The 12,469-nt window shown below is 33.0% G+C and overlaps 1 protein-coding gene across 2 annotated transcripts in view; it reads right to left on the bottom strand.

Annotated features, from left to right (window-relative positions):
- The window catches only part of LOC106458375 (small conductance calcium-activated potassium channel protein-like), a 79,446-nt gene that overhangs the window by 25,573 nt on the left and 41,404 nt on the right, over positions 1-12,469 (bottom strand). For both annotated transcript variants that reach the window (XM_022384564.1, XM_022384565.1), the window contains one exon: positions 1,986-2,407. In XM_022384564.1, coding sequence (XP_022240272.1) covers positions 1,986-2,407 — 422 coding nt within the window. The remainder of the gene's footprint in view (positions 1-1,985; positions 2,408-12,469) is intronic.

The raw sequence follows: 12,469 nt of genomic DNA, 5'->3' as shown, positions 1-12,469 counted from the left end.
GATGATTCTTATCCTTATTTATGAAGCATGTGCAACCTCATTACGATTTGATATCTGATTCCTTTAATGTCATTATTAGCGTAGGGATGATTGGCCATCTATTTGTGATGATTCTTATCCTTATTTATGAAGCATGTGCAATCTCATTATGATTAGGTATCTGATTCCTTTCATTTTATTATTAGAGTAGGGATGATTGGCTATCTATTTATGATTATTCTTATTTATCCTTATCACTTTATTAAATCTAAACATTAATCTACATTTAATTAAATGAATGAGAGGTTAAAAGTCGTTATGTCACCAATATTTTAAATATATTCTTCTAGATTCTTATGTGCTAGGTGGGAAATCTGAGATTTATCGTATTCAGAACCATATTAAACACATATTGAATCTTATATCATTTTATTATTTCTGTAGTTGAGTAGTGTTTCATAATATTTACTAGTTTGTTTATTTGTTTGTAATTAAGCACAAAGCTACACAATGGGATATCTGTGCTCTAACCACCACAGGTATCGAAACCCAGTTTCTGGCGTTGCAACTTCGCAGACATACGCTGTGACACTGGGGGGGGGGCAATATTTACTAGAAGATATACGCAATTAAGAGATTTTCAAATACATAGTTAAGAATCAAGAGTTATTCATAACTTTTCCTATGAACAGATATGATAAATAAGCCAAAGACTATGCGTAAGAAATAAGCTAACATTAATTCCAACATTTCACAAAACTTAGTAAAGAAGACTTTGTTTGTTTGTTGTTAAGCACAAAGCTACATACTGAGCAAGCTGTGCTTTGCTTATCGCGTGGGATGGAAACGTGATTTTTAGCGTTATAAGTTCTTAGGCTTACTGTTTAACCCCTGGAGGGCTAACTAAAGCAGACCAACCAAAGCGTTTGAAGTATTTACGACAATAAGCTTAAAACTGGGAATATCTTACGAAAAGCGATATTTCTATTTATTTTCCATTATTTTCTCTTTGTACGCTTAAAACTACGTGTTTTAATGAATGGACATTATTAATATTAAGGATAGAAATATCAAACTGTACTTTTTTCTATCTCTATTAGTGTGTTAAATAGTTATATACTAGTAAAATAAGTGTGTTAATGTATCTGCAAAAATTTAAGGAAGTAGAACGTAGTGACTGATGAGTTTGGGAATGGTATTATTCATATAAGATATATTTAATAAAAATAATAAAGAATAATTTTCCATATTCTACTGAGCAATATCTTAAGAGAGTAATTGATTTTTTATTTGGACTATTATAGGAACTTATAAGTAAAATAAAAAATATGTAATAATATATCAGGCACACTATATTTGGTAAATCCAGTACCGACGAGGCCTTTCGTCGAATTCTACGAATCATCGAGCCGGCTGGGATACGACATACATGGTAGAGGTCTTAGTGCTATTTTTCTCATAAACTGCATGAGTTACGACAATTATGGTTGAACTAGATTAAGTAAGTGAAGTGAAAATATTATAATTTTTATTTTAAATCATTTACAAATCAGAACTAGGGTAAGGATTACCAACACATTATTATTCATTTCGTTTTTGATACCAACTATTTATTACTTTCATTGTTGTTATTTTAATTTGAATTAATTTTACTATCATTTAGAAGAACTGGCAAACCAACAAGACAGTCTTCTTGTTTCCAGACTGGGTCAAACAACCACAGCGTCAACGGCACAAAAACTACATCATTGATTATAAGAAATTATGAGTGAGAGCAAAGAGTAATATGCAGTAATATGTCAACCACACTAGTTTTTATTTATATCATAACTGGGTGAAGTGAAGTATAATTTCTATCATATTTACTTCAATTCATTAACAAATCAGAATTATGATAAGAATCTTAACAGAGGGAGATATTTAAAGAAATTTGTGTACGTAATCTACTTACTGTACTATACCCCCCCCTCCCAAATAAAAAGGTCAAAAACATTGAGCCACTATACCTTTCACACAGACGAAGTGTCCAGCTGGCAATAATCCACAGAGAAACCATAAAGACCAACAATACAGTTCCTGGACAAATGGTCATCAAGGTCTTCAATACGAACCTGGTATTGAAGTTGATCCGGTTAAGGGCGCCAATACTTCTGGATGAAGCATCTGTGAAGAGTTTACTGTGTAGCAACATGACTCGACAGATGAGGTAGAGACGAAGAAACATGGGAAGCGACAACGTCACATCGATGGGGACTTTCGTGGACTCGACTCGGCCCCCGTGATTCGATAATTTAGTAGTCCACGTGAAATAATACTCCCCTGGCACAGGATGTACGCCACAAACAGTTAGCTCTAACAAAATAAGGGTTATCCTTTCCCATGTCATAGCTATTCTCCAGTCATCTGCGCAGTTATCGATCATGAAAAGCTAGAGGGGACAATATCAGTCAACCCGTAAATAAATTAAAGTGAAATAAATTTAAGATAACTTAAGATAAACTTCAGTATAATCTGCTTAAACCTTAGATTATATTTCCTTATTAATCTCTGGTTGCTTTAAAAATTCTGTTTATTCCCTATATTTTATTCACATGAGAAATACAATTCAGCAAAATAATAATAATGGGTGGTTGTCCTCTAAAACAAGTCAACTACTCAAAATGAGTTAGATTTCTTCTACGCAGTATAATGTTAACGATTATGCCATATGATTCTATTATAAGTTTATCTAATCATCATCTTAAAAATACTAAGAAGAAAAGTTTGTTAAAGAATTAAATTTTTATTCCTGAAAATGGACTCTTGACACTAATTTGTTTCCTTCTGAACCTCAACTCGGGTAGATGAGACATTGAGTTAATTCTCCTTACTCTCTTAATTTGTTTAACGCAGTTTCCTTTTGTCATTTTTCGTATACTTAATATTTTGAGGAAAATAACCTAATTTATCTGACGAGTTTTACTCTCATGTTAATCTCAGTAGATATATAGCTTTGGTAATAACGAAACCGGATAAAACCTAATAGTTTGTTATTAAGCACAAATATACACAAAGGGCTACCTGTGCTCTGCGCACCACGGGTATCGAAACCCGGTTTCTAGCGCTATAAGCCTACAGACATGCCGCTGTGCTACTGGGTGGCCGGATAAAAGTGGTAGAATAACATAGATTATATTCTCAAAGTTACTCACGAAATAATAGTCCGTTTGTTAAATTTCGTGAAAATCCAAGTTACTAAAAGTCTGTATCATATAAAAGGTCATTAAACATATTCGACTAGGCGAATCTCATATATGAAATTATGGACAGTATGTCTAACTTTTAGAAATTAGGCTGTCCTGTAAGATCCAAATTACATATAATACTGAAATTTACGATCATAGCTTGTCACATGTTTCCAGTATAATAATAAGATAATAGCAGTAATAGATTTAAGACCACAGACAGTTTTGGGAGCTCCTCGTTCAATTCACTAAATTTCATCAACATATACATACGTACAGTATGCTTTGATGTATAGTCATCATATTCCAATATTTCTTTACCAAAACTATTAATTTGTGTACAGATTTAGTGTTTTCTAAATTAATGTCTTTTGACGATACATCATTACAATTCATGTTGAATGTTGATATCAGATTAATGGGGATCTGTGCCGGATCTAAACTTGCTTCTGCCATAGTTAATTTGTTTTCAACCACCTTTAAATATTCTACTGGATATTTTAAGTGGACCATACTTCAGTGATTTCCTATAACGTAAAAATGGTGACTGTTTTCACAGTAACTGAATAAGGGACAATTTCATAGATTCGAGATAACATTTATGAATAGAAAGCCCAATATTCCGATCTGTTAGTTTTATTGAATTCAGTATCTTTGGGGAAAATACCCAAGAAAAACGCATGCAGGGTTTTACGAAGAAGCAAAACAGGTTAGCATTACAAACCATTAAGTAACATTTAGGTGCTTACTACACTGTTAAGAATGAAATAATTGAAGCATAACAGCTACTTTTTATAAACAGTAATGCAACACACAAACAGAAACATACAAAACAACGAGATAAATAATTAACTGCATCGTTTTTAAACTACCGTAGTCGCCACTGACAACATAAAACATATTTCACTAGAACACAAACAAATAGACGCAATTTTCCATGAACAATCTACGAACAAGGTGTTTTAATTATCAACCTTAACTTTTCTTAAATGGTTTTAGATATTGCGCATTTGTTGTTGGTATAGAGCACTGATACCTTTACTCATACCCTCTATGTCCAATAATTTATTTATGAAACTATTGCATGGAAGCTAGATTTTGGATTAGAGAAGATATTTTAAACAAGAACGAATCGACAGCATCATTGCAGGAAAACATTATCTTTATAAAGTAATACAACTTTGAAAACTCGGAGCATTCTTGTCTGCTTTGATTTCTGTATGAAACACACCTTTTACAACTTAGTTAACAAGAACATCAGAAATCAATTCAAACGTCCTTCGCTTCAATAACTTCCTAGCATGACGATTATCTGCTTACAGAAAATCTTGGTTGTTTCGTTCTTGTTTTCACAAGCAGTTCCACAAACTTCGACAAAAGTGAAAATTGTTTTATTTTAGGGGCAGATTTGCTCTATAAATATCAATTAAGTGAATGAAAACGAATGACATTTCAACTAAAAAAAATTACTTAAAGAAAACATTTTTTGATTAAACATAGTGAAACCTTTACGTATTTTACAATAACTTATGATTAGAAACCGTTAAAAACCTGGACCTAGAAAAAGTATTCTTATCGCTCAATGGACGCCACCAAAAATGTGTAAAATCTGAAAGTATATAGTTTATATCGATTAATTTTAAGTTGATATCACTTGAAACTTATAGCATCTGAAAGTTAGTAGTGTATCCCAATTAAATGTAGGATGATTTCACTTGAAACCGATAGAATCTGAAAGTATATAGTTTATATCGATTAATTTTAAGTTGATATCACTTGAAACTTATAGCATCTGAAAATTAGTAGTGTATCCCAATTAAATGTAGGATGATTTCACTTGAAACCGATAGAATCTGAAAGTTAGTAATGTATCCCGGTTAAAAATAGGACGATGTCACTTGAAACCGATGGACTTTGAAAGGAAATAGAGTATTTCTATTTCCGCTAAGATAATGTCACCAGAAACCGATACTTTAAAGTTAGTAGAGCATCCCAACATGATGTGACGTCACCAGAATCTGATAGAAACTCAGAGGGGTGAGGGTATTTCAATCGGGTTCGTGTGTGTGTGTGTGTGTGTCTGTATGTCTGTGTTTCCGCGCGCGTATCTCGAAAACCAATAGACCGACGTACACGAAAATTCTACATAAGATGGAAAGTTAGTATGGAACAGTCCTTCCCAAACTTGGTTCCAATTCAAATCCGGATCCGGATTTTGGATCATTTTGAATCATTTTTTATAATGGAGAAATAGAGCATTTTCGCGGTTTGGGGTTAATAACTCTATACAATGTGATCGGATTTGTACCAATTTCATGAGCAAATTAAGGTTGAAACTTCTCATCACACTACAAGAAATGATACTGATCGTTGATCATTCTGGATCTGAGAAGGATTTTCTGTGGTTTCGAAAGTGAAATTTGACGTTATCAATATAAACGCATGCAATCTCGAAGAGGAGTGGCGGGGCGAGGGTATGCAATCTCTCCGATTGCTCTTGTTACTAATAGGATACCACCAAAAATTAATATAACCTGTAGAATATCCCTATTAATACTAGAATACCACCAGAAACTGACAGAACCTGTAAGCAGAGTATCCTTAATGATACTCAGATATCAGCAAAAACTCATAAAATATGAAAGTAAAAAATCTAATACTATATGCCCTTAAGAATATCATCGTAAGTTAATAGAACCTAAGCATAACTACAGAATCCATATTGTTCCAAGAATCTTACCAGGAAATAACATAATCCGAAAAAAAATGAGGATTTCTATCTCTCTAATGATTTATTTATGTTATTATGTCTTGTTGCATCAATTACCAATTATCTTAAGTCTATTGTTTGGTTGGTATATATTTATACTACTTTATCTGGTTTGATAAGTTTCGTATTTGATTAGTAAATTAGGTTATCTGTAGATAAGGTAGACAAGTAAAACTTAGATAAAAGACAATAAAGAATAAGTTCACAAGTCTAAATGAAACCTTTTTTCTAGTTTTATTTTGTGCAACGTTTTGGGCAGACACCATTCGTGGAGTAGTAAAGACCGTGTTACAAAGGAATTAGGTTTTACTGATCCTAATTCCTTTGTAACACGGTCTTCACTGCCTGTCGAAGGGTGTCTTCCCGAAATGTCGAACAAAATAAAACCAGAAAAAAGTTTCATTTACATTTGTCAACTTATTCTTTGTTGTCTTTTATTCATTTTTTTCCCACGTCATGCGGAACAATTCTCATTCATAGGTAAATAAAAGCTACAAATATATATCTAAATATCTAATACTTCACATTATGTATATATTGGATTATTTCACAAAATAATAGAATTAAAATATTGTATTGATTTAGAACTTTTCAACTATGTCTTCTTGAATAAACGCATACACACTATTCATTATGCCCGATATTTCAGACATTAACAGACAATCATATAATCTAGGGATTATAGGCTGCTTGCAAAGTAATTTAGATTAATGCATGACTTAAAAGCTGGGCCTAAGAGATGTCACGCTTTAGCATAGAATCAAATAATCTAAAGCCGAAAATGACGCCACACTTGGGTAACAAGTAACACCATCAGCTTAGATAGGCTGATATATTACACACTGTGTATATTTTAATCACCATACGTTTCAAATTTTTTGGAAATTCGCGCAAAGCTTCTCGAGAGCTTCCTGCGCTAACCATCCTTGATTTAGATATTATAGAGTAGAGGGAAGGCAGCTAATTAACACCAACCACCGTTACTCTTGGGCTACTTTTTTTAGTAATGAAAATTTGGATTAATCGTCACAATTAGCGCCCTCACGGCTAAAAGGGTGAGCATGTTCGCCCACCAGTCGATCAGACAAGAGTATCCAAGAGTTGACAGTGGCTACTGTTAACTATCTGGCTTCCCTCTAGTCTATCAGCCCTAAACTGAATACAAGTATGCGCTAAATAGCCTTTGCGTAGCTTCGTACGAAAATCTTGAAACCCAACAAATAAAAATAGATAAGACGCAATCAAATAAACTAGGTAATGTCAGCCCATTCTTGGTTAAACTATCCTCTTCAGGGTTACATTGGGACGAACTACTGAAAAATAAATAACATTATTACATTTAGTTCAGTAATCTCTATGAATTCTCTGATCATCATACGTCATTACCTAACACTATACATTTTAAGAGCTTTCCTTTTACTGTAAATAATATTCAATGCCCAATAAATTCAATAACTCGAAATTTAAACATAACATAGTTGAGGTATAAACGTAGTCGTAGGCAGTCACGCTTTTCTGTAAAGGTAATAACAACCAGTAGCTCATTAAGCTGGTTGTTGATAACTTCGTAATCTAGTGAGGTTTATTACATTTGTTTTTTACCACGATGACTGTCTGCTTTTAAGTTAACAGCTTTCCTAGCAGTGTTCTTCAAAATAAAAACTTTTATGGGTGATTTCCTTAAGTGTTTTACTCAAGTTTCTCTGTATGACAAGCACTTGCGATTACATTTTTTTCTAAGTACATTATTTCACAACTGCTCTAACTCGGACAAAGATGTGGGTTAAGTCAATCTCTTATGATTCCTTTTTATGATACTATGTATCTTTCAAGGAAGAAATCAGTAAAATGTCCTTAGTTTAATCAACACATTATGAACTGGAAATTAATCAAGAGGTATGTGTATAAATACACCACTTTATGTATTGCAGATCACAACTACCGAAACGTCTTTAGAATAATACTATTGCAAAGTGGTTTTTTCTTTTTATAAGTTTTCTAACATAACTCTTAACATTTAACCAATATGTGTTTATTAACAGACTTCATGAATTTTCTTACTGTGAACAATAACTCAATCTAATAAAACATCAAAGATACCCATCTTAAAATAAGCTATAAGTATTTTGAGCTCCGAATGGATTGTTTTATATTATATTATATTATTGTTTTATTTTATATTAGTTATAATACTTCAAATAATAAAAATAGTGAAGAATCTTGAGTTAAAATACTAAATAGATTGTAAACAGTCATAAATGAAAAATTTTAAATATATAATTTTGACACAAATTTTTGGGTCAAATTTCTTTCTTGTTTTGTATATGTAATTTTCATAATGCGAAATAATAGGATTTTCTATAAAAAATTCATTTACCAGTACGTAGAAAGTAAGGCTGAGAAATACGTAGCTTTTCCTACAGTTAATAAAAACTTTTCTGATACATATCGCTCTTACTGATATGATAATGTTACCAGTCGCATCTGTATGCTGGCGTGCACTGTAGCTAACGTCCCTAAGGGATCGTCTAACGAATTTATCTGAATGTGTTTTCTAATAATGGAGATTGGGTGTCAGAAGCTAATTCACAGGAGAAATTGATGTAACATTAAGGGTGAATTACCTCGTGAATTACATATCACCGAAAGGATAGGGTGAGTGAGCACGTAGTAGCAACAAATCAAGAGAAGGTTTACGTGTGACTTCTCACGTGTATTTACGGGGGTTTGCACACTGAAAAGGTGAATATAAAATAAGTAAGGAGTGAACTCCACAGAAGATCACGCAGTTAGTTTTCCAAATCTAGATCTTTTACAGGTTTTTTTTTCGATATTAAGTTCCAGATGGTGCCTTCCACCAGCAATGTTTTTTTTTGTAAGTTAGCTGTTTAACCACTTTTGAGCTATCACAATTTTATTTATTTTAGGATTTTTTGTGTAAAGTTACAAAAGAACACTCCACGCACAGTAATTTTTAACTGAGTAGACTAAAAGGAAAGTAGCTAGTCAACAAACACCGCCATCTGTTCAGCTAATCTTGTCTGAGTGAATAGTGAGATGTCGCTCTTGTAGCACACTCCGGTTACACACGTATTTTTGAGGCAATGGGTCACAAACCATGAACCAATAATTCATAGACTAGTCACGCTCATCATCAGACCATACTCGACCCAGTGTCAAATCATACGCAAGCATAATCACACAGAGAAATAAATCCTTAACATTTCAATATTTACTGAATACTCTTAATGAAATTATTTTGCAATTTTTGTAGATGGGTGTAGAGAACTCATTTCACTGAGTACACAGCACGTAAACATGTCGAAGTTAAGAATGAAAGGCTACACATCAACTAACTACTTACTTAACAAGTACGTGTTATATAGCATACAAAATTCCATGTAAAACAGATAAATTTTAAAACAAGCGTTCGACGCTTCTCAAATAGGAACATTTATATCGCCAGAAGCTTGTGACAAACATCACAATTTGTGAAACGTCGAAAACCCGTTTTAATTTTTATATCACTTTTAGCTGTTTTACATGAATTCTATAAAGATAACTTCATCGTAATTCTTAACACATACAGTTTGTTAGTATTGTACCAGAGAATTCTGATGTTATACCATGAGCATAAAGATTTGGAAGCCTAAACGAACAGGGAGTCTGTATATTAGGTCATGCATGGTCGTAAGTGTTGTAAGAACTTAGTTAACTACAGTTTTTGAATAATGAACAAATAGAATTAGATACCAATAAGTCATTTATTGTTTCTATATTTATTATATATATATATTAATGGTTTGTTTGTGATTTTCATGAGTGAATTGAGTTGTTCCATAACAGAAACAAAACATTTTTATAATCTGTTTGGGATACACATTAATGGAAGTAGAAGCAGAGAAAAGTCATGCTTAATTATAAAAAAACATTTAATTGATCAAACCACGGAGCGAATTAATCATACGCGGCTAACCAAAAATATATACATAGTTGTTGTGTGTTTAGAGTTTTCAGACAAAGCTACACAAGAGCTTTCTGCGCTAACCATCCCTAATTTTGAAATGATGAACAAGAGAGAAGGCTTCTAGTCAACAGGATGCACATACGTTAACTCTAGGGTTACTCTCTAGCTAATAGGATGCACATATGTTAACTCTAGGGTTACTCTCTAGCCAATAGGATGCACATACGTTAACTCTAGGGTTACTCTCTAGCCAATAGGATGCACATATGTTAACTCTAGGGTTACTCTTTTCCAATCGAATAGTGGGATTTGATCGTAACTTTTACAGCACATCCAGGGCCTCAGAGTGCTGAGCACATTCTTGTGGCAAGAGCCATGAGCCCTTGGTTTCAGAGTCCGGGCAAGCTAATCACTAGGCCATGATCGGCTCACAGATGTTACTGTTTTCTTACTCACTCTACTGCGTCATTACTTTTGGGCATCTCTCTATAGAATTATAATATCACGTTATTTGTGTAAAACGTTTCTCACAAACAGAAAACTTGAAAGTTCACAAAATCTTTAAGAAGAAATATCGTATTAACTATATGAAAGTTAGTCTCGTAATTGTTCACTTTTTCACAACATAAAACGGAAGACGACAAGTTTGTTTTGGTTAATGAAGTATCCGAATCTAGGCTACAAACAATCATTGATAGATAGAGAGGTTTTAAAGTAATCAACACGAAAAGAACGTAGGGAACATATTTGAAACAGCTTTATCTATAGGTATCCAACGTAAACAGATTCGGAGATTTCTTTGTTACGAAACCTTTTACACTCAAAAAACTAACAACGCTTTTTCAGAGGAATGAAAATTAATAAGTTAATACAGACAAGCGCAGAAAGAACTAAAACATGTGGTGATGTTATATCTCGTGATAAAAACAGTAATTAGAAATTGTGAACTTTGTTATCTGACACGTAGCATGAAATACATTATGTGGAGTTATCCAATGTTTATGCAGTTCTCTCTTATAAATACAAACTTCCACCGAAGTCTTTTCATATCTATGATATTTTAGTTCTTGGTGTTGAGAGTCCCATCAAATATACTTAGTTTTGGATATATGACCAACATCAACACATGGATTGTATGGAACGTCTCAACTTCACCTCTGAAAATGATACTTTTGTGTGTGAGGGAGGAATGACAGTAGAAGTGTATTATCATTATTAGACAAATCTATGGACGTTACAAGATACAAACCCCTACCGACTGTACATAGATACTTAAATCTTAATACGGATTTCAAGTATATGTAACCCGATCTTTTCACCTCTTTACGGTATATGTATAGGAACTTAGCATGATCAATTAGATCAAGGAAAACCCAAACAAAGCATGGTTTAAAATTGCTGTTTCAACGATATTTTAGGTATTGTAGACATAAGCAGAGCTTAGTTTTAAAGTTTCTTTATATCATAGAAGTGACAAGAGAAATGATCATACTCTCTTTATATAGTGTCAGACTTTTAATCAACAAAAGTTGAGAATGAAAGGCGAGGACTTATCACATACACCCTTCGCTATTTAATGATCCGGGTTCTTCAGTCACTCGCTTTTGTAGTCGAACAAACTTTGTTATTGTCTATTTCACTTTAGAAAAGGTCACAAAATACTCTAATTGCTAGAATACAGCACCCCCTCCCCTCTAAGGTGTACTCTGATATTTTCGAAGAGCTTAAAAGAAACAACTCGACTTACAGAATAAGAATTATATATATTTAAGATGTGCCAGCATAAAGTAGCAATGTTTTAAATACAGTGCTAGAAGAGTAAAGCTCACTTAGAGAAGTTATTTTCAGTATATAAGTTGACATCTTTAGAAATGTAAATGTATCATTTACCGAGAGCATATCTAACGGCTGTGTACGTCATGTACGTTTTAGAATCATTTCCCAGTAGAACATTCTTCTTCGTGAAACATTTCTTTAGGTCTGATATTATTCTAATAAACTTTGACAACGACTTCGATATCCAGAAGAAACGGCAATCCCAAAAGATCAAAGAAGGAAGTATTTCTGGATCACTTGGGTACGCGTGGTTGGGATGTTTGAGTGCATTTCCAGAAACGAATTCAGTACTAAATAAACTTATCTTCTCTTACTATAAATCACGTGTTTTATAGATTCCTCAATAATCGGTTTTCCTAAGACGAAATGAGCATTTATATTTTGGGACTACAAGTGCTCTTATACTAGAGACGGGGAAAAGTTTCCATTACTTCAAATTCAAGTATTATACTAAAGAAACTAAAGAACGTATTACAGACAAAAAAGAACAAGACATGCAGCTCTTTTAAACGCTACAAAGTGACCCTTTCCTTGTTTTCCTTCGTGTAAGTAACATAACTGTCATTGCAAATTTAAAGCACTAGTTTTAAAAATATTATTCAATCACGTGAAAGATTACATTATATATATATATATATATATATATGAAACACATAATATAGGTAACTAGAAACTAACGTTATGTACTATTAC

This window comes from Limulus polyphemus, unplaced genomic scaffold, assembly GCF_000517525.1.
Source record: "Limulus polyphemus unplaced genomic scaffold, Limulus_polyphemus-2.1.2 Scaffold453, whole genome shotgun sequence".
Classification (NCBI taxonomy): domain Eukaryota; kingdom Metazoa; phylum Arthropoda; class Merostomata; order Xiphosura; family Limulidae; genus Limulus; species Limulus polyphemus.
This window is presented reverse-complemented; position numbering and strand designations above follow the sequence as displayed.